The sequence below is a fragment of the Mastigoproctus giganteus genome, chromosome 7 (genome assembly GCF_048544385.1).
Source record: "Mastigoproctus giganteus isolate SK-2022 chromosome 7, ASM4854438v1, whole genome shotgun sequence".
Classification (NCBI taxonomy): Eukaryota; Metazoa; Arthropoda; class Arachnida; order Uropygi; family Thelyphonidae; genus Mastigoproctus; species Mastigoproctus giganteus.
Genome location: NC_143581.1, coordinates 118033061 through 118057228, shown reverse-complemented (window position 1 = coordinate 118057228; position 24168 = coordinate 118033061). Strand labels below are relative to the sequence as shown.

At 36.5% G+C, this 24168-nt stretch overlaps 1 protein-coding gene across 1 annotated transcript in view; it reads left to right on the top strand.

Annotated features, from left to right (window-relative positions):
* Su(z)12 (Polycomb protein Su(z)12) overlaps window positions 1–24168 on the top strand; it is a 953568-nt gene that overhangs the window by 62962 nt on the left and 866438 nt on the right. Inside the window, exon 2 of the mRNA XM_090377077.1 lies at window positions 2608–2654. Coding sequence (XP_090233203.1) covers window positions 2608–2654 — 47 coding nt within the window. The remainder of the gene's footprint in view (window positions 1–2607; window positions 2655–24168) is intronic.

The following is a 24168-nucleotide window of genomic DNA, read 5'->3' as shown; positions in this document are numbered from 1 at the left end:
GAGAGAGAGAGAGAGAGAGAGAGAGAGAGAGGATGATGAGTTTTATTATGGTAAGTACAATGTATTTAGGGAAGATAGAAGGAATGGTGGAGTCATGCTTCTTATCAAAAGCAGCTTGAGTTTGATGAAAGCTTTCCAGGATTCAGACATTTCTCATGCTAGTATAGAATCTGTATGGTGTGAGGAAACTTAATTTTTTTATTAAAAATAGTAAACTGAACAAACTGTGATACATATGTCAGTTAATGAACGTTCATACAAACTGTGATACATATGTCAGTTACTGAACATTCATACAAACTGTGATACATATGTCAATTAATAATAATAAACATTCATTTAATTTTCTTCCTCTTCATTTCTGCTAAGCACAATCAAACGAGAATGTTTTCTCTGTTGCAGAATATCATCAACTTCCGAACTTTCTTCTGCAGCATCTAGATTTCGTGTATCTTCTGCTGTCTTTAAAATATCAGTATTCTGGGATTGTTTTGCTTTTGCTTGATATAGATTTTTTTTTTTTTTTTTTTTTGTCTGATGCTGCATAAGCTCATACACTTGCCTTCTTGCCTCACATGCCACTACTACTATAAAAAAAAAACATAAGTTTCTAATTGCTCGACTAAGTTTATACCTTCTCATATGCTTTTTAGTTAAAATTTGGAACTTCAGAATTTTCATCTATGCTATCCTCCTGAATTCGTTTAGTTTACCTCCGATGCCATTTCCACCAAATCCGCTTTGCAAGCCTCTTTTCTACCAGTAATTCGTCAGCGTCTTCAGTAATCATATCATCAAAACCTTCCCCACCTTTTCTTCCTCTTCACTGCTGCTAAGCACAATCAAACGAGAATGTTTTCTCTGTTGCAGAATATCTTCACCTTCCGAACTGTCTTCTGCAGAATCTAGATTTCGTTTATCTTCTGCTCTCTTTAAAAGCAAATTCTATTATCGCTCAGATTCTTTTTTTCTGCCGGTTGAACCATATTTCCCGAATTAACTGACTAGCCATATATTTTCCCAAGAAGCGTGTGTTGATGGTTCTACTTCTTTCAATGATAAAGCTCTGATTCTGATACAGTCCACACTCGAAAAATGTTTCCATGCCTCCATTTCAGTAGATTCGGAATCAATTTTTCCCAAAATCCATTGTAACGATTTTCTGATGTAATGAGTTTTAAAGGTAGATATAATGCCTTGATCTAATGGCTGAATTAAAGAAGTTGCATTAGGTGGTAGGAACATTACTTCAACATTTTTAGATGATTTAAATCTTTTGGATGGCCTGGCCTGTTATCCAATAGTAATAAAACTTTGAAATCTAGATTTTTCTGATTTTAAATAGTTTTCCACAGCTGGCAAAAAACAATTTAGAATACATTCTTTAAATAAATTGGCAGTTATGTAAATTATGCCTAATTTCCATAATTTAGGGCTTTAATTTAATTCACAACAAAAATTATTCCAATATGCTTTTTAAGAACAAAATTTAGTGGTACATACCTGGAAAAATTTATAAACGATCAAATAAAAACCAAGATAACCTTACAAAAACCTTCAAAGTTACAAACTGCATGCTTTGAAGTCACAAATTTTTAATGTCTCAAACAAAAATAACCCTGGGGACTCACATCTGGTGAGTATGGGCTTGGCAAACCCAGGGTCCTGAGCTGGATATCATCATTCTTCTCTTTCTTGGTGATGCCTTTCTACTTTGCTCTCTCTCTCTCTCTCTCTCTCTCTCTCTCTCTCTCTCTCTCTCTCTCTCTCTCTCACACACACACACACACACAGGGGGTAACTCGGGATTTTTTTTTTTTTTTTTTTTTTTTTTTTTGGCTGGTGCAGCATAAGCCTCAGGCTTCCTTGTACCATATGGCTAATAATAATAAGCACAAGTTCAATAGCACAGAATTTCAATATAAATTCAATAGCACACTGGGATTTCCCAATACTTATTTTATTTATTTATTTATTTGCATAATGACTAGCGAGTCAACAGCAGGGATTCACAAAAAGAATGCAAATGTTGAGAAATTACATCCAACATAATAGCACGGTTTCCCCCATACAAAAGCTCAAAAATGCCGTGTTATGTGCTGTTTGCTGCAGTTCTCTGTGTTAGAGCAAAACTGTGTTATACGAGTACTGTGTTGTGTGAGAATTGCTGCAGTTTATCAATCGTGTTAGTGCTAAACCATATTGTAGAAGTACCGTGTTATAGGTTGCCTGTATTAGAGGGGAACGGACAGATGAGGTTTTCCTTTTTTTTCTTCTGATGTATTATAATGGCTTCCTTACAGTATTTGCTAGTAGTACTGCTAATAATTTTACCTCCCACTAATAAGTTAATGTATTTTTTATTTGTCCTTGAAGCTGTTTAAACTCTGTTTCATTGTTGTTTGATTGCAGTTTCAATGACACTGAAAATGATTAATAGGTATAGATAATTATTCAGTTTAATAATCTCAAGGTCTTACTTAACATGACTACTTAATTCTTTTATATAAAATGGTTGGAAAAAAAATAGTATTAAGTAAAGACTTTAAGCACTTTAAAGCGTTTTTGGCTGTGCAGGTTTCTTAACTTCTTGCATGTCTTTTGCAGAACCTACTCAGATATACCGTTACTTGCGAACAAGGCATTTGGTGTCAGTAAGTGTACAAATATTTTGTTTTGCTTAATCTATTTGCATTGCTATTTTTATTTATTTCTACAATTTTTGTCAATATTATTTGAGAAATAATATAGACTAAATCTCCATATGAAAGCTCTGTTCAATGTTGAGAGAGAGAGACTTAAAAGTACACAGCCAAAATTCAAAGCTTACCCATCAGTCCCATTTGTTTTATATCACTTGATCTGCACTATTACTTACTATTATAGAAGCAAAGTCAAAACAATCAACTTGTTGATCTGCACTATTATATACAATTGAACTTGGTTATAACGAGCATGGAAATAATGAGATCACAGCTGTAACAAGCAAAAAGCCATGATGATTTTAATTTACACGTATTCCCATACAATCGCTCACTGTTATAACGAGCATACTACACGGATATACCAAACAAATTTTGAAACTGCAAACATTTTTAATTTTTAAAACAATTAAAAATTTAATTTTTAATTGCTTTAAAAGTCAGAAAAACCCAATTCTTGGAATAGACAAAAATGAAAAAAAGAAAGCGACTTAGCTTTTATGACGACTAAGAATTTTGTCACCGGGACTTCTAAGAACTTTGTATGTAGATCACTTTACTGTCATTTAAAATAAAATCGGTTAGAAACAAACCCTTCCTTCGGAAACCTGTCTACTAACCAAAGAAAGTGTCTCTCAATTCACGAAAGTCGAAATTATTCGTGAGTTATAGAACATGGTGCAAAAATTGTAAAGTGTGTAAAAAGTTTTTTTGGCCTCTTCAACAGTAATGACATTGTGGAAGAATAAACATGTTTGGCTAAACTCATTATTTGGGTACAACTTTTCTCTGCTCAGTGGCGTTGGTCGTAGAATGGAGTGATTGTATGGTCGAGTTCCGTGATTGGGTGATTATTGTGAAGGCGTTTTCTTTCTGATTGTTTTGTGTTGTCTAGGAGGGGAGGATGCTTAGCTTATGTAGGCTGCCCCGCTGTTTTAAAATTGGAAAATGAGTTTGCGATTTAAAAACAATGGCAAGTGGGGGTTAAACACCCTAGGCATATCAACCTAGGAGGACAGTGGGCGAGGAAAGCAGTGAGTGGCACCCACCAATCACTGCTTTGTTCCTGTCCGTTTGTCAAAATGGACAGGAACAAAAATCTGGAGTTTTACCACATGTTTACTTATCGACACTAGAAAAGAACATAACCAAAAAAAAAAAAAAAGGAAAGAATTAGAAAGTGCGAGGTTACACGTCGAAGAAAGCATTGCTTCAGTGGTTCACTACACCTGAACCTAGGAAGATCACAATGGCAAAGACCTGCTGTCAGCCATATTGGCCCTCCAAACCACACTCCCTTGCGTGTCCCTATCATCCCTTTCTTCCCTGGTGGGGGGGGACTATTTTCTGTCTCCTCCCCTCCCTGTCACCCCTCTTTTTGCCTGGTGAGCATGGGCCTGCCTCACTGACCATTTGGGGTCGTCTTCTCTACTGTCCCCATGCTTCTATCTTTCTCTCCCCGTGCACTCTGCCTAACATGCCATTGTATGCCCACACAAGCTAAAATCTAATAACGTACAAATCTAAATCGTGCCTGCATAAACCTCTTTTGGCCTTTTCTATTCCCAATGCTTAACCTCCCCCCCCATTTTTTTTTAATGCCCTAGCCACTGAAATCTCAGGGCACTAGGTGGCAGGGACTGCCAGAGTAAATATAAATCTTGTGGGTACCTGGCCTGCCTCCACTGTGGAAAGTATGGAAACAGTGGGCCCCAATAAGGGCCCAATGGCTAAATGGCCAGAAGAACAACGGTACACAACTACATATATACACAGCCCATACAGTTTAAAAACCCCTCGCTTTGACAGTACTGTCTCACACTCAGAATGAAAATTATGCAGAGCCATGAGACCTTTAAACACACCTTACACAAAGAAGTGCTAGATTTTCAATAGACGGTCCGATCTTGAAGGCTGAATTTGGAAGTGACAATTTTATATGCAACAGTGGTTGGCTGGATCGATTTAAAAACTGAATACAAGCATATTAATACAAATAATATGTAGGTACTGTATATACTAATACTGCATTATTTTTTTCTCTCTAATATTTCTTTTGTTTTTTGAATCTATCTTTTTATCAAGTTATTGAGAATTAAAAAAAAAAAAATAGAAGGTAGTTTAACTCATTATGGATATAGTGAGTAATGGTTATAATGAGGAAATTTTTCGGTCCCTTGATGCTTGTTATAACCAAGTTCAATTGTATTTACATAATAGATCTGAGACACTGAAGATATTAAAAGTTAAAACGGAATAATAAAAATAATGGGGTCCATACTGATGAATAATTAAACTGCAAATATCAAAACAGTGCCATTATGTAGAATTTGGTAAATACATTAATTCAACCTTCATGGGCTAGTCTAAACCCTGTAGCATGTAAAGAGAACACCCTGCGGGCTGGCAGCTTTGTGAAGGCAGTAGGTTAGTTTAGTATGGTTTCATTCAATTTAATGTAGTTAGGTATATAGAATTAATTAATCTTATAGGTACATGTTAATATATGTTCACGTGTACAGTTGAAGCTCTATATAACAGCCACCCTCCCCCCCAGGGGAATGAGAAAAGCGGTCATTATATCTTACTTAACCACAGTAGGTTCTGCATCTTCATCACCACAAATTTCAGATTCCATTGTGTCTGAAATGAGTTCCTTTCCATTCGTGCATATCCTGAAACATTCAATGTCCACATCCACTTCTGCTTAATCTTTGAAGCTTAAGTTTTCCTGTAAATTTAGGAAGTTTAGGTGATGATGCACGTGCTCAAATATTTCTTTCCTATTATCGTCTGTTCTTCACAGTTAATAGAGGAAGAAGCATGCGAACTTCACACATTGCATCTTTCAAGGTGGTATATCCAGGATGTTTGAAGCAGTTGGCGATCACTGTTGAAACACATTACTTGCAGGATGTCAATTTCGCATTGAATTTTGCTTTCGAAACATAGGACAGTTTTGTTTAATAGCATTCTTTGGGAGTTTTTCTTAAAACACTGGATTACACCTTGATCAAGTGGCTGAAGAACTGATGTCATATTTGGTGGAAGGTACGTGACAGTGATTGCATGTAGGTTGTTTACATGTCAATGAGGAGTGCTGTATCCACAAACAGCAAACATTTTCTGTGAGAGACTGTGAGAAATCTTAAATGATTTCTATTACAATATTCGTGCTTAAAAATGATAGAACACTTCAAATATATTGCCTGACTGAGAAATCTTAACAAATGATTTCTCAGTCAGGCAATATATTTGAAGTGTTCTTTCATTTTTAAGCACGAATATTATAATAAAAAAGTAAAAATTTAGATTGAGGTAGAAATTTATTGTGTTTTATATAGAAATCCTTTTATTTTCAAGATCCTTATACTGAATGTAAAATAGCATTAGGTTAATGCTAATTGGTTTGTTAGTTTGTTTGTTATTTGGTTTCTAGGAGCATTAGCAACTAAGGCCATATTGCTCCGGGATATGCGGTGGTCATTCCCTGACCTTTCCGCATCCTCTGTATTTGGTGGTGACGGGCTCGAACCCCAGTCTAATCAAGAAGCGTGTGCTACGCACTGCTGCTCCTTCCCACCTGGCTACGGAGGCGACTAATGCTAATTGGCTAGGACCAACTAACATAGAACGTTATAACGTGTTGTGATGTTAAAAAGAGGGTTGCTATAAAGAGATGGCGCATTATAGCCTTAGTAGCTAATGCGCCAATAAAACTAAACTAAACTAAACTAAACTAAGCTATAAAGAGCTTAGACTGTATATGTTGTATTAGGATTTTTATCTTTATTTTAGTAATACATTTTTTTTTTTTTTTTTTTTGTTGTATGTGTGCACTTGTTACTGCATTGTTTTTTGTGTGTTTGTTATTGCATTTTATTTTTATTTTATTTATTTATTTTTTTGGTTTGTGTGTTACTTCATATTTTCCCAAATTATATCATGTTAATCCTTGCTTGTAAGAGGTCAGCATAAATAGTAGTACAAATGGACCCCACTTTACAATTGGTTCACTATACAACCAAATTACGTTACGATGGACTCACCATAGTAAAGTACCGTTCACTATACAATGTGTAGTAAGCGGCGATCATTATGATCATGTATGTGAATTGAATTTTAATTCTATTAAACAGCAATTCTAATTAGTGAAAATAGGAGGAATATTATCCACAGGCTATGAAATTAAAAGTAAAGCTATATTAAGCACAAATTTACCCTTTATTACCTTACCAATTAAAAAATTAAATGATACGTGAAAATCGGAAGAATGTACGTGTTTTGTAATTCTCTTTTAAATTTTATGCTATGATCCATGTTTGGATCATAACTACACTTACTTATCGTTTAGACACTTACTTATCGTGTTAATTGAAATTGGAAAGCCTATGATAGAGGGCAGCAATCTTGAAATTTAGCTCTGAATGAAAGGTAACTTTATAATTTTTTGGTTCACCTGGCAACATGCAGCATGGTTAAGCCCTTGCTACTGCTTATTGTTTTTTTTTTGTTTATTAATGACTATTAATTAACTTTTTGCTAAATTAACAATTGGTAAACCCTTACCCAACAGTATAACATTTTCAGTAAAAACTTATGTTTTTTTTTTCTTCTCTCCGGGTAAACGAATAATAAATCTCACTTATATGAAATTAAAGGTAATATAATGTACAAAGGGTACTAGGAAAGTTTTGCAATATGACGCAACAATGAATCACAGGAAGCTGCTTGTTGCTGCATGTTGAGACATGTTCGTATGTGCATAGTAGCCGCCGCGCCAAGTCGATGGGCTCAGTTATTCATTAGTAGTGAGTGTGTAAAGTGCTTGCGATGGCATCGTGGTCACGAAATGAGATAAGGACAGTTTTGCGGTATAATTTCGTGCGTGGTTTAACCATAGACCAGTGCTTAGAAGAAATGACTCTTGCACTAGATGATGATTGTCCACATCGTACAACGATATTCAGGTGGTATAGAGAATTCCAAAGGGGAAATTTCACTCTGGAGGATTCTGAGAGGCCGGGAAGGCCACGAACGTCAGTTACGGAGGAAAACGTTACTGCTGTGAGGAAAATGCTTGACAAAAACAGGCGAGTGACCTACCAACAGATAGAGGATACTTTGGGCCTAAATGCACCAGCAATTCGTTCGATTCTGCAAGATCATTTGCACGTGAAGAAACTTTGTTCTCTCTGGGTGCCGCATCAACTGACTGAAGAGCAGATGACACGACGTGTGACTTGGTGCCGGGAGATGTTAAAAAAGTTTGATAAGGGACAATCTCGGTATGTGAACAACATCGTGACAGGTGACGAGACTTGGCTGTACTATTACGATCTGCCGACCAAGGCTCAAAACAAAGTTTGGGTCTTTGATGATGACGACACACCCGTAATTGTCAGAAAATCCCAATCTGTAAAGAAGAAAATGATAGCTGTATTTTTCAAATCGAGTGGAATTGTGGAACGTGTCGTTTTGGACACACAGAAGACAGTCACAGCTAAGTGGTATACTGAACAATGCCTGCCTAAAGTCATTGGATCTAGGAAGAACCTGCGGCCAAAGTCAAGAATGGACACCTGGTACCTCCATCACGATAATGCTAGAGCTCACCGCGCCAAAGCCTACACAGAATATTTGACCACGACAGGACTGAAACGTCTCGAGCACCCTCCCTACAGTCCAGACCTTGCTCCCTGCGACTTTGCACTGTTCCCGCATGTGAAAATGAAGCTAAAAGGGAGGTGGTTTTCCAGTGATGAGGACCTTCTACAGGCTTGGGACAACGAGTGTGCTTTACTCCCTAGTGAAACTTGGCAGAACTGGTTTAAAGATTGGTTTCGGAGGATGGAGAGGTGTATTGAATGTAGAGGAAATTACTTTGAAAAAATTAAATAAACAAAGCTGTATTGCAAAACTTTCCTAGTACCCTTTGTAGATGCCACAGTTATCTGTACCTAAAAAAAACCCCATAAGATTTTATTTTGTTTAAAATTAAACTAAATTAAATTTATTAGCTACACTACAAGGTTACATGTACATGAAACTATTGAAATGTTATAGACTGTATATATGGACTATTTCAGCATATTTTACTGAAATAGTGAAATGGTGTGGCATCCTGAAGAGATATTGTTTCACATATATCAGCCAGTTACCTACAAGTTTATAATAGCAAAATTTTAAGTATAAGGCAATATTGTTAAGTGGCAGATTAATTATAAGATTATTACTATGTGTATACAAACAACTAATTACGGACTAGGACCGTTGCTAGCACAGATGGGAAATTGTGTTCCCGGATAACCCGAGCATTAACTTTGTTTCTTCAGCCATATACTGTTCACTTTCCTACAACTCAGCCTGGTCTCTTTTTCTCAGCCTGGTCTGTACTTGTTAACAGGAGAGACTGCTTCTACAGGGATGGTAAACACTTAAATAGAAAAGGTACAAGAATATTTGCTGATGCTGTCGAGGCAGAGTTAGATGGGTCGGAAAACTGCTAGCTTGGGGGGATACACAGACTAATAGATTAAGAGTAGCCGCTGGCAGAGGTAAAAGTGATTCTTGCACTACTTCTATTGAAATGAGCAGCAGCCATGGGAAGCAAGGCAATGGGGATTTCCAGGACTGCTGGGAGTCATAGTGGAACAAGTAAATACATGGGCTATGTTAGGGTAACTAAGAGAAACAGGTGAATGTATACTTGCATGTACACCAATGCTAGGAGAATAGTTAATAAATTTGATGAGCTTGAAGTGCTAGTCAAGACATCAAAGGCAGATATTGTTGGGTTATCAGAGACGTGGTGTCACACAGACATAAGCAGTGCAGAATTGGAATTTGGGGGAGTACAATGTGTACAGAGAGGATAGACAGGACAGGACAGGAACAGAGGAGGGGTTATACTGTTAGTTAAGAAACACATAAAATCTAAGGACGTGCATCCAATTGATGTTGGTGGACAATGCAATGTTGAGATTATTTGGTGTGACATAAGCACTGGGAAAGAAAAAATGAGAGTAGGTGTGTGTATAGGCCTAATGAATCTGATGAGTATAATTTGTGCAGAGAGATAGAGTTGGCCAGTAAATCAGAGTGTCTTACTGGGGGAATTTTAATTTCCCAGAGATTGACTGGAATTTGTGGGTTGGTCACTCGCACACTAGCAAGGCTTTTGTGGATTTACTGGATGATTATTTTCTACAGCAGCATGTTCGGGAGGCAACTAGAGGGAGCAATACTCTTGATCTGATTATCAGTAGCGATTCTTCATGCATTAAGAATCTGCAGATAAAGGAACCACTAAGTGGCAGTGTTCACAGTGTGCTGAAGTGGGATTTACTCAAAGAGGTAATTACCATCAGAGGTAAAGGGAAGGGTTTTTGCTTTCGTAAAGGTGACTATAGTAGTCTGAAGGTCACGGGTTCGAATCCCTCCTCGTGTTTGGATCACAGTAAAATGCAAAAACCTTGGGAGTGCATTATGGCCACAGAAGCTGATGTGCCAACAACTAACAAAAAAAAAAAAAAACGAAAAAACAGTAGTCTGAGACAGTATTTAAATTCTGTACGGTGGAACCAATTGATGATGTTACCAACTGCACATTCAAAATGGGAAGCATTCAAAGAAATAATCTTGGAAGCTAATAGAATTTTCATACCAACTAAGAAATATTGTTCATGATTTAGGCCTAAATGGATGGCAGATGAACTAATTAGACATGTGGCAGAGAAGAAAAATTGGGATACATACAATAGGTGACACAGAAGCCTATGATAGATATAAGCTAGTCTATAACCAAGTCATAAAGGAGGTTAGACAGGCAAAGGCAGATTACGAGAAATCTTTGGCAAAGGATGCAAAGAAAAACAGCAAAGAGTTTACTTATGTAAACTCTAGAAGAAAGGGGATGAATCAGATTGGTCCACTTGATTTCATTGGTTCATCTTTTGATGATGCTGATCAGGTAACTCAAAAACTAAATTAATATTTTGCATCTACATTACACATGAGGTGTTATTCAGAGAGGGGAATGCCAGAGGTGTATTAAACTCTGGCAGTAAGCTAGATAATCTTGTAATAACTGAGGGTAAAGTGGAGGAGAAATTGTTGAAGATAAACATAAGAAAGGCATCTGGGGTGAATGGAATCTATCCAGTTATATTAAAGGAAGCAGCAAAGGAAGTAAGCAAATCCTTAGCTATAATTATGAGAGCTTCCCTGGGCACAGGGGAGGTACCCATGGACTGGAGATGTGCAAATGTGACCCCAAACCACAAAGGAGGATCAAAGGAAGAAAAATGTAATTACAGACCTGTTAGTTTAAGTTCTGTTCCAGAGAAATTAATGGAGGCACTGGTTAAAGAAGCATTGCAGGATCATCTAGGCAAGACTTCAGTTATAGCTCAGACACAGTGAGTTTGTTAATGGGGAAGTCTTGCTGACCAATTTGATTGGATACTATGATGTAGTCACAAAGGAACTAAGTGCAAAAAATAATTTTGATATCATATATTTGGATCTTAGAAAGGTTATTGATATTGTTGCACATTGAAGACTGCTGCACGAACTGGGGCAGTGTGGAATTGGAGGCAAATTGCTGCTATGGATAAAGGGATGGTTGAGTGGGAGAAGGCAGAGAGTGATAATCAATGGACACTGCTCTTTGGGACTAATGTTATTAGTGGAGTCTCCCAGGGTTAAGTGTTGGGTCCATTTTTGTTTTCTGTATATCAGCACATTAAGCCTGATATACATGATGTGGTATATTAGGCTTAATGTCCAAGTTTGCAGACAATACGAAGGTCGGCAGGGTTGTTAATGGCACTAATAACAGTACGCTACTGCAACAGGATCTAGAAAAGATGGGCTGAGTGGTGGCAACTGAAGTTTAACATTGACAAATGTAAAGTAATGTAAAGTAATGGGAAACAGTAATCCCAGAGTAACGTATCAACTGTGTGGTAGAGAGTGAAAAGGACCTGGGGAGGTAATTGTGCAGGCAGATATGAAGTTTTCTGAGCAGTGCAGATGGTCTGCAAGAGTAGCTCATGCTGGCTTGTCAATGATATACAGGAATGTTTCTAGCAGGTATAAGGAGGTGATTATCCCCTTGTATAAGGCAATGGTTAGGCCACACTTTGAGTACTGTATACAGGTTTGGAGGCCTCATTAAGAAGAATGTAGAAGTGTTGGAACAAGTACAGAGAAGGGCAACAAGATTAGTGAATGGAACAATTGGGTGCTCTTATGAAGAAAGGCTTAAGTTTTGCAAATTTCAATGTCTGGAGACTAGGCACCTGCGAGGTTATCGATTGAGGTATATAAAGTCTTGAATGGTTTGAGTATACTCAATGCTAATGGGATTCTTCCTCTTGCTCAGAATAATCGCCTGAGAGGGCATAAATTCAAATTGAGGAAAGACAGTTGTAGGACAAATGTGAGGAAGTTTGCCTTTAGCCAGCTGGTGGTTGATTGCTGGAACAAACTTCCATCTGTAATTGTAGAAGTTGAAGTTGATAGCTGAAAGATTTGAGGTAGAACTGGACAAACATTTGAAGTGAGTGAACAGGTGAAATGAGAATGGGATGTTTTCTCTCTCTCTCTCTGTCTCTGTCTCTTGGCTGATGCTATATAAACTTGCTTTCTTGCATCATGTGCCCATGCTAATGCTCACTAAAATTTTCCACAATCTGGGCTATTAGTATAGTATAAGGGTAGAAAGGTTTATATTTGGCCTGATTACTCACCTAATTTTGCCTCCTGTTAGCTAAACTGCTACACAATATATATATATAAAAAATGTGTAAAATTAATATTAAAGTTAATAATATAGAAGGCAAATCAGTCAAATAATACCAAGCAGGAAATTAAGAAAACGCTAAAAAAAGAAAAAAAAAAAAAACTTATCGCTGTTTACCCACAATCCAGATGACTTCAACTGGGGCCAACCACCCAGACTGAAGGCAAAAAACGACAAGAAGTTCTCTGTTTCTGTAATGATCAATATATGCTAATATATAAAGTATATAAAATATAAAGTAATTTGAATCTAAACTAAGTAAAAATGGGGCACCTCCGTAGCCAGGTGGGAAGGAGCAGCAGTGCGAACACATGCTTCTTGATTAGACCGGGGTTCGAGCCCGTCACCACCAAATACGAACGATGGGGAAATGTCAGGGAATGACCACTGCATATTCCCGGAGCAATATGGCCTTAGTTGCTAATGCTCCTAAAAACCAAATAACAACAACAAGTAAAAATGTTTGAATCTAAACCAAATAAGAAATTGTAAATGTAAGCAGTCTTACGGTTTAGAAAACTTGTACCCACCAGCCTGCAAATTATAGTGTATCTTTTTTTTTTTTTTTTTTTATATGGTTATAACTGTATATAGTTAAGTTCACTTAAGTTCACACTGAGGTAACATGCAAATTCAGCTCAGGGTCCTACTATAGGAACGGGTTTCTGATCCCAGGCACACCCGAGCTACAACTCTTATATCTTGTATTGTCTTTAAGCTGTCCTACATTCTTTGTTCTTATTTCTCCGAAATTATTAGGGTAATCCGAGGATGTAGGAGAAACTATTTCTTATCTATACTACTATTTTTTCGCCTTTATGGAGTTCAGGTTCTATTATTCCTACTCTATTAGTTTTTATTCTTACTATCTGCATGTTTTTCTCTTTGCGTTAACTTAATAAAATTTTTTTCTCTTTGCGTTAATTTAAATTTAATCAATTAATTGATTGATTAATTAATTATTTTTATTTTTATTTAGTTTGATTTATATTTTTACCATATCCATCACATAGGGGGCACCACATATTAACTCACTAGGGGGATAGTTATTTTGACGATTATTATTACATTATGTCCCGGTTACTGTAGATATGCATTATATACTATATATCTAATCTTATTTTAATTTTAATTATTAAATTACGTTCTCTGTCGGGTCAACGATGATCAATATATGCTTACATTTACAATTTCTTATTTGGTTTAGATTCAAACATTTTTACTTTAGTTTAGATTCAAATTACTTTATACTTTATATATTAGCGTATATTGATCATTACAGGAACAGAGAACTTCTTGTCGTTTTTTGCCTTCAGTCTGGGTGGTTGGTCCCAGTTGAAGTCATCTGGATTGTGGGTAAACAGCTTTTTTTTTTTTTTTTAGTGTTTTCTTAATTTCCTGCTTGGCATTATTTGACTGATTTGCTTTCTATATTATTATCTTTAATATTAATTTTATACATTTTATATACATTATGGTTGTAATACATAATTGCTCTGCAAGTGCATTGACCCATAAATATTATTTACAGTTTGTTACAATTATTAACTTTCTTTCCTTATTACTCATATATATATATATATATATATATTTAAAATAAATAAATGCACAAGGCATAATACTTTAAGAGTTTGGTATCTATATATGATATCGGTGTTTAGATACACCATAGATAACTCTTAAGAAACTACAAAGTAGTTGTTGGTGGCATCATTTGCTCTTTCTCATATTGTGCTCTGCCTTCACGACGAGTTGCCATGATATTGCACTACCTCGAATAAGTAACGCTTCACTGATAGAGAAGACTATTGTTACTTATTTGACTGATTTGCTTTCTATATTATTATCTTTAATATTAATTTTATACATTTTATATACATTATGGTTGTAATACATAATTAACATTGTAATACATAAATCACTAAGTAACAATAGTCTTCTCTATCAGTGAAGCGTTACTTATTCGAGGTAGTGCAATATCATGGCAACTCATCGTGAAGGCAGAGCACAATATGAGAAAGAGCAAATGATGCCACCAACAACTACTTTGTAGTTTCTTAAGAGTTATCTATGGTGTATCTAAACACTGATATCATATATATATATATATATATATATATATATATATATATCTGATAATTAAAATAAATATGATATTTAAAATAAAAACATCAGCCAGTAGTACGGCAATAATGCAGAGCGAAACGAAACGCAAAATAATATAAAATAAACAAACAGGGAAGGGAAAGTAGAGATAATAGGACAAAAAGGTAGTCGATAATCCCCTGTAAAATTTAGTCAATTAAGTCATTAAACCCATTAATAAAAAATGTAAATTTAAAATAATGCCAATTATAAATAATTTAGCGGTACCCCCCTCGAAGGTACCAGTTCCAAAAAAAAAACGTGAAATATCACCAAAAAAGGGTTAAAGAAACTACCAAAAAACTAAAAAATATCAAAATAATAGACTGACCATCATGCCCCATATCGACAGAGGACCACGAGGCCAATAATGGTCATGGAATCGCTGCATTTCAATCGTCATACAAATCATCGCAAAGGCAGAAATATCGAAGAACCAAACCACCCCTCCATTCTCCGATAGATCAACCAATGCAGAGGATTTGCATGGCGGTGGTCCTTATGCAGCGAAAAATAAACTATAGAACAGACAGCACTCTTGATCAGATCTTGGACCACCGCCATGCAAATCCTCTGCATTGGTTGATCTATCGGAGAATGGAGGGGTGGTTTGGTTCTTCGATATTTCTGCCTTTGCGATGATTTGTATGACGATTGAAATGCAGCGATTCCATGACCATTATTGGCCTCGTGGTCCTCTGTCGATATGGGGCATGATGGTCAGTCTATTATTTTGATATTTTTTAGTTTTTTGGTAGTTTCTTTAACCCTTTTTTGGTGATATTTCACGTTTTTTTTTGGAACTGGTACCTTCGAGGGGGTACCGCTAAATTATTTATAATTGGCATTATTTTAAATTTACATTTTTTATTAATGGGTTTAATGACTTAATTGACTAAATTTTACAGGGGATTATGGACTACCTTTTTGTCCTATTATCTCTACTTTCCCTTCCCTGTTTGTTTATTTTATATTATTTTGCGTTTCGTTTCGCTCTGCATTATTGCCGTACTACTGGCTGATGTTTTTATTTTAAATATATTTATTTTAATTATCAGATATAATTAGGCATCATGTGGAGGATGTGCATTTGCTGCCTCTAATGATAGCTACATAGCCATATTTATTTATTTTTATTACTTTTGCCTAACTTTTACCTCACATAATATATATATATATATATATATATATATATATGAGTTAAGTTGATAGTGGTAAGAGTTTTTAAAGGTAAAATATGATATACTAGCTTATCAGACAAACCATAAACCATGGCGGGTACCCAACGTGACCTGGAAAAAATCAATCTATGCTATGACATATATAAAAAATACCATTAAAATGTTAATTATGGCAATAAGATACATTGAAAGGGACTTTTTCGAGGGCTAACCCTTTCAATGTATCAACCATAATTAACGAGCTATCCGTTTCTGTAGTCATCGTCCAGCATAACTATGTCCAAATATATGTAAATAGTAGTAAGTTAGAGCCAAAAGGTAGTGACAAGAATAGAATTTGTAGTAAGTTAGAGCCAAAAAGTAGTGATGAGAATAGAATTTGTAGTAAGTTAGAGCCAAATAGTAGTAATAAAATTTTGTTAATTAATCCCAAATTTAGCAGTAAGCTGGCAAGATGACTGTTAGCCCGACGGATAGCCAAAATTTTAAATTAAAATTATAGAAAGAGCTATAATTATTGTTAGGCATATGTGCGTAATAGATGCAGTCATGGTAGTCTAAGCAAAAATAACAGTGTGAGCTATCGCTAACAAAGGCGAACGGAAACAGGTATAAGAATAGATATAGTATCTCAATCCCCCTCGAATACTATATCTATTCTTATACCTGTTTCCGTTCGCCTTTGTTAGCGATAGCTCACACTGTTATTTTTGCTTAGACTACCATGACTGCATCTATTACGCACATATGCCTAACAATAATTATAGCTCTTTCTATAATTTTAATTTAAAATTTTGGCTATCCGTCAGGCTAACAGTCATCTTGCCAGCTTACTGCTAAATTTGGGATTAATTAACAAAATTTTATTACTACTATTTGGCTCTAACTTACTACAAATTCTATTCTCATCACTACTTTTTGGCTCTAACTTACTACAAATTCTATTCTTGTCACTACCTTTTGGCTCTAACTTACTACTATTGTACATATATTTGGACATAGTTATGCTGGACGATGACTACAGAAACGGATAGCTCGTTAATTATGGTTGATACATTGAAAGGGTTAGCCCTCGAAAAAGTCCCTTTCAATGTATCTTATTGCCATAATTAACATTTTAATGGTATTTTTTATATATGTCATAGCATAGATTGATTTTTTCCAGGTCACGTTGGGTACCCGCCATGGTTTATGGTTTGTCTGATAAGCTAGTATATCATATTTTACCTTTAAAAACTCTTACCGATGTAATGTTTAATCGTCCTAGATGGCATTAATTGGTTATGTGACTACTTAATATTTATTATAATATTTATATTTATTATAACATTTAATATTTGCATCTTCATACTTGGATATATATATATATATATACACAAATTCAATAGATATGGCATAAAATGGTACCTATCATTACAGATTCAAGTTCAAATACAAAATTGGCAGTGAATATCTGCAACATACAAAGGACCCTATCAGCTCCTATATAAAACAAAGCTAATAATAATCATAATTCCATATTTACGAAATACAAAATCTAAAATACCGAAAATACCAAATTTTACCAGTTATTATTGAATAAGGCTTACATTGAAAGGCACATCATCATGGAGCTAGTGCCTCTCAATATATGCCATTATTAACAACCAAAACTATCTTTCTGTTAGTTTTATGTTCAGCCTGACCATATTTATGTTATACTGAATATAGTATAAACCAGGGGTGACCAACGAGTCGATCGTGGCTTTAATTTCGGTCGATCACGACCAATTTTAAATATGCAGCCATCCCTCGATTTGTGCACCTTGTGCAATGTAATTTTTGTGATGGTAGATCGTGGCACATTTTGAAGGAAAAAAAGTAGATCGCATCACAAATTAAGTAGGCCACTCGTGGTATAAATCATAAGTTAAGTTGAAATTAGATTAAGGTAATTGGAAATTTAAGTTGATATAAGTTCTATCCTTGCGGCCTTTACCTTTTCTCTCAATCTGCTTCTGTCAATCTCTCTCTCACACACACAGGGTTACTCGGGAATTTTTTTTTAGCCGGTGCAGCATAAGCCTCAGGCTTCCTTGCACCATATGGCTAATAATAATATTGGTTCATATCTTTGCTTTGCTTTTCACAAGTAATAGATACACTTGTATATTTTATTAATGTTTAAATCTTTTTTAGTTTTTACTATCTGTAGGGCTAGTGGTTATTTTTGCCAGTCTGCCGTTAATTTCATATAACGTTATTTCAGATAACTTATTATTAAATGAACTTATATCAACTCAAATTTCAACTTAACTTATGATTTATATTATATTTAGAATAACATATAAGTCTGCTGACGAGGCTACTAGTGACGGTCGTGTTCCAAGCCGCTAAGTGGATTTTTCTTATTTATTGATTTGAAATTATTGTTTTTCTAAAACTTTTGATTTAAATTTAGTAGTATAACATTATTTTGTGATTTTTTGATTAATTTGGTGTATTTATTCTTTACTCGGCCTTGTAAAAGTATCGGTAAGGGTTTCCACGTGTTCGTAACTACCGCTACCGTTATTAACTTTCCCGCCATTGTGATACCGTACTAGATATACCGTAGGTTATATACCGTACTAGATAGCGTTAGTTGAACTTCGTTAGCAGTTAAATTGTACGTTTAAATAAATACATATAACGACTTAGATTACAAACGTAATATAATTAATAACATAACATAATTAATTAATAAATTAATAGAATCATGACTCAGACCAGAGCAGCAAAGCAAAAGGCTCAAGCTAATGGAAGTGCTGTGGCTCAGAGCAGAACTGAGGGTGGCAGTTGTCCTCTGACTCACAGCCTTATAAAATGCACTGTTTGCTTGATGTTTGCAGAGCAATCGGGTACGGGACTTGATACTGCCAAGGGGGATGTCTTTGTGTGTGCGCGATGCAAGGAGTGTAACGATATCAGGCAACAACTCGGCGTTCTTTTGGGCCTATATGAGAGCTTGAAGGACAGGGTGGATGCCCTCGAAGAAACTAAATTGAGGGGCCCATCAAGCTCTCAGCTGCCCACATCAAAGCCAGAGCTTGCACTTGGGCATCGCGTGACACAGAGACAACCCCCAAGGCAGAATGCGCTTTCCCGAAGGAACTAGTAGTTGTTGGTGACTCTATTGTCAGGGAAACGGGGAACATGCTTTGTAAAAAAGATAGGTGGAACAGGACCAGGGTATGTCTGCCAGGGGCAAAGGTTGATGACGTTGTAGAGCGAATATCATCTTTTAAGGGCACAAAAGGTGATATAGTTGTACACGTTGGCACTAATAATATTAAGAGTAGGAGACCGGCAGAATTACTTAACAAGTACAGGTCACTGTTGAACAAAAGCCGAGAATTAGGGTTGAATTTGAAAGTGTCTGCAATTCTGCCCAGACACGATAGGAGGGAGTATATGATGAGAGCCTTGTCGAGCAATTCGGGCCTGGAAAGATTGTGCAAGGCTCAAGGGGTAGAATTTTTTTCAGCCTGGACTGTACTTGTTAACAGGAGAGATTGCTTCTACAGGGATGGGATACACTTAAATAGAAAGGGTGCAAGAATATTTGCTGATGCTATCGAGGCAGTGTTAGGTGGGTCGGAAAACTGCTAGCTTGGGGGGAGACAAAGACCAATAGATTGACAGTAGCCACTGGCAGAGGTGAAAGAGATTCTTGCACTGCTTCTATTAGAATGAGCAGAAGCCTGAAAAACAAGATGCATGGTATTTCAGAGACTGCTGGGAGCCATTGTGGTACAAGTAAACACATGGGTTGTGTTAGGGTAGCTAAGAATAGAATCAGGTGCAGGTATACTTGCGTGTACACCAATGCTAGGAGTTTAGTAAATAAATTTGATGAATTTGAGGTATTGCTCAAAACATCGAAGGCAGATATTGTTGGGATATCAGAGACGTGGTGTCACACAGATATAAGGGATGCGGAACTGCAATTTGGGGAGTACAACGTCTACAGAAAGGATAGACAGGATAGGAAGGGGGGAGGTGTTATGCTATTAGTTAAGAAACACATAAAAACCAAGGAAGTGAAGCCAGTCGACATCGCTGGACAGTGCAGTGTGGAGTCAGTTTGGTGTGACATAAGCATTGGAAGATCAAAATTGAGAGTAGGAGTGTGCTATAGGCCTAATGACTCTGATGAGTATAATAAGGAACTGTACAGGGAAATAGAGTGGGCCAGTAAATCAGAGTGTCTTATAATGGGAGATTTTAATTTCCCAGATATTGACTGGAATTTGGGGGCTGGATACTCACACACTAGCAGGGCTTTTGTGGATTTATTGGATGATTGTTTTCTACATCAGCATGTTCGGGAGGCAACTAGAGGGAGTAATACTCTTGATTTGATTATCAGCAGTGATTCTTCATGCATTAAGAATCTGCAGATAAACGAACCACTAGGTGGCAGTGATCACAGTGTGCTGAAGTGGGATTTACTCAAAGAGGTAACTACCATTAGGGGTAAAGGGAAGGGTTATTGCTTCCGTAAAGGCGACTACGATGGACTGAGACAGTATTTAAATTCTATACAGTGGGACCAACTGATGATGTTACCAACAGCAAATTCAAAATGGGAAGCATTCAAAGAACTTATCTTGGAAGCTACTAGGCTTTACATACCAACTAAGAAATATTGTTCAAGGTTTAGGCCAAAATGGATGTCAGATGAACTAATGAGGCATATGGCAGAGAAGAAAAGTGCATGGGATACTTACAAATTAACACATGACACAGAAGCCTATGATAGATACAAGTTGATATGCAACCAAGTTACAAAGGAGGTTAGGCAGGCGAAGGCAGATTATGAGAAATCCTTGGCAAGGGATGCAAAGAAAAACAGCAAAGAGTTCTTTACTTATGTAAACTCTAGAAGGAAAGGGATGAATCAGATTGGTCCACTTGATATTGATGGGTCAAGTGTTGATGATCCTGCTCAGGTGGCTAACAAACTAAATGAATATTTTGCATCGACATTCACACATGAGGAGTTATTCAGCGAGGGGAATGCCAGAGGTGTATTCAACTCTAGCAGTAAGTTACAGAATCTTGAAATAACTGGGAGTAAAGTGGAGGAGAAACTGTTGAAGATAAACACAAGAAAGGCACCCGGGGTGGATGGGATCTATCCAGTTATATTAAAGGAGGCAGCAAAGGAAGTAAGCAAACCCTTAGCCATAATTATGAGAGCTTCCTTGGACTCAGGGGAGGTACCCATAGACTGGAAATGTGCAAATGTGACCCCAATTCACAAAGGAGGATCAAAGGCTGACACAAGTAATTATAGACCTGTGAGCTTGACTTCTGTTCCAGGAAAATTAATGGAGGCACTGGTTAAAGACGCACTGCAGGATCATTTAGACAAGACTTCAGTTATAGCTCAGACACAGCATGGTTTTGTTAAGGGGAAGTCTTGCCTGACCAACTTGATTGGATACTATGATGCAGTCACAAAAGAACTGGATGCAGGGAATAACTTTGATATTATATACTTGGATCTTAGAAAGGCTTTTGATACTGTTGCACATGGAAGACTGCTACACAAATTGGAGCAGTGTGACATTGGAGGCAAATTGCTGCTATGGATAAAGGGGTGGTTGAGGGGGAGAAGACAGAGAGTGGTAATCAATGGACACTGCTCATCGTGGACTGATGTTATTAGTGGAGTCCCTCATGGCTCAGTGTTGGGTCCATTATTGTTTTCTGTATTTATAAATGATATTGATGATGGTATATCGGGATTAATGTCCAAGTTTGCAGACGATACAAAGGTTGGCAGGGTTGTCAAGGACACTACTGACACTATGCTTCTGCAACAGGATCTGGAAAGGTTGAGCAGATGGGCTGAGAGGTGGCAAATGAAGTTTAACATTGACAAATGTAAAGTACTACACATGGGAAACAGCAACCCCAGAGCAACGTATCAACTCTATGGTACAACACTGACAGTGGTAGAGAATGAAAGGGACTTGGGGGTGGTTGTGCAGGCAGATATGAAGTTCTCTGAGCAGTGCAGACGGGCTGCAAGAGTAGCTCATGGAGTATTGTCAATGATATACAGGAATTTTTCCAGCAGGGATAAGGAGGTGATTATTCCATTGTATAAGGCGATGGTCAGGCCACACCTAGAGTACTGTATACAGGTCTGGAGGCCTCATTTCAAGAAGGATGTAGAGCTGCTGGAACGAGTACAGAGAAGGGCAACAAGATTAGTGAATGGAACAAAGGGGTGCTCTTACGAAGAAAGGCTTAAGTTTTGCAAATTACAGTGTCTGGAGACTAGGCACCAGCGAGGTGATCTGATAGAGGTGTATAAAGCCTTGAATGGTTTAAGCATGCTCAATGCTGATGGGATTCTTCCTCTAGCTCAGAATAATCACCTGAGAGTTCATAAATTCAAATTGAGGAAAGACAGATGTAGGATAGACGTGCGGAAATTTGACTTTAGCCAGCGGGTGGTTGGTTGGTGGAACAGACTTCCATCCCTTGTGGTGGAGGTTGATAGCCTAAATAAGTTTAAGGCTCAGCTGGACAGGTATTTTGAACGAACAGAGGGGTGAAGTGGAAGTGGTTTTTTTTTTTTTTTTTTTTTTTTGGCTGATGCTGCATAAGCTTGCTTTCTTGCATCAAATGCCTCTACTAATGCTAATGCTAATGCTAACATAAATATGGTTAGGCTGACATATAACAAGCAGAAGCAGATAGTTTTGGTTGTTATTGATGGCACATTGAGAGACGCTAGTTCCATGATGACGTGCCTTTCAGTGTAAGCCTTATTCAATAATAACTGGTAAAATTTGGTTTTTTTGGTATTTTGTATATTGTAAATATGGAATTGTGATTATTATTAACTTTGCTTTTTTATAGAGGTTGATAGGTCCTTTGTATGTTGCAGATATTCACTGCCAATTTTGTTTTTGAATTTTAATCTTTCGTGATCGGTACCATTTTATGCCATATTTATTGAATTTGTATATTCTCAGGCAAATGTAATGTCAAATCATTTCTAATGGAAGATGACAGCTGTTCTGACTAGTAATTTTATCTGTTTAAAATAAATAAATATATTTTAAATTAATATATATATGTGTGTGTGTGTGTGTGTGTGTGTGTGTGTGTGTGTGTGTGTGTGTGTGTGTGTGTGTGTGTGTGTGTGTGTGTAGACGAATATATTATTATCAGTGTGTTAGGTGGAGGTGCTGAACTGTCAGGTGTAATTACCATGGAAAAATTGAGAACATATGCATGGTAAAAACTGAATACCTAAAATAAAATTAAAGTTTAACATAAAAATAAATGATAGTACAGTACATAAAATTGATAAAAATAAGATGTAATGAAAAGTGTTAGCAAACAAGAAAACATATTAAAAATATTAAACTTTAATTTAATTTTATTTTAGGTATTCAGTTTTTACCATGCATGTGTTCTCAATTTTTCCATGGTAATTACACCTGACAGTTTAGCACCTCCACCTAATACACTGATAATAATATATTCGTCTATATTTCATTATGGTTGCCGGTTTTTTCTACTATAACTAGTAGTACCCCGGATCCATAACCCAGTTTAATATTTTTAATTTTTTAATACCTTTTCTTGTTTTGCTAACCCTTTCAGAATTTTCATTCCATCTTATTTTTTATCAATATTATATATATAGATTATATTTACATCATATATAAATGAAAAAGAGTGTGAGAAAGAACATGATCTCTATATCTTTTACTTTTCCATTAGTGGAAAAGTTAAAGACAGAGCTATCACCCATGGGAAGTAGTCAGAGAGAAAACTGTTACCCAATTGCAAATATCATTGGCAGTTCCCGTAACGTCCAAGGTGAAACAGAATAAGAGCAAGCTCAGGTGCACAGGATTTGCAAAAAGTGGAGAAATACCATCAGGACCTGGTCCTTTCTTAAGATCAGTATCGTTCAGAATTCTTTTAACAGCCTTCTTTTTGAAAGATCACAGGAGGCACTGAGTGAAGTGTATTGGTAGGAAGGTGGCTTACCAAGTTCGTCAATGTAACAATTAGAAGATAAGTAGGTGGGTAGTAAGTCGGCTTTAACTTTAGTCGAGGACACGATTGAACTGTTAGATTTTAACAGAGGTGGTAGTATAGATGGACAGAAGTTGTGGCCAATAGCTTTGGCAGGAGACCAGACTGCTTGATTGCTGTCTCAACAAGACAGTTTTTTGCTTTTAGCTGTTCACAGTCAAATTGGGATTGATTAATAAAAACTTCAGTTTATTCAGAAAATGAAGCAGGAAATTCGGATGCAAGCTATATGTGATAA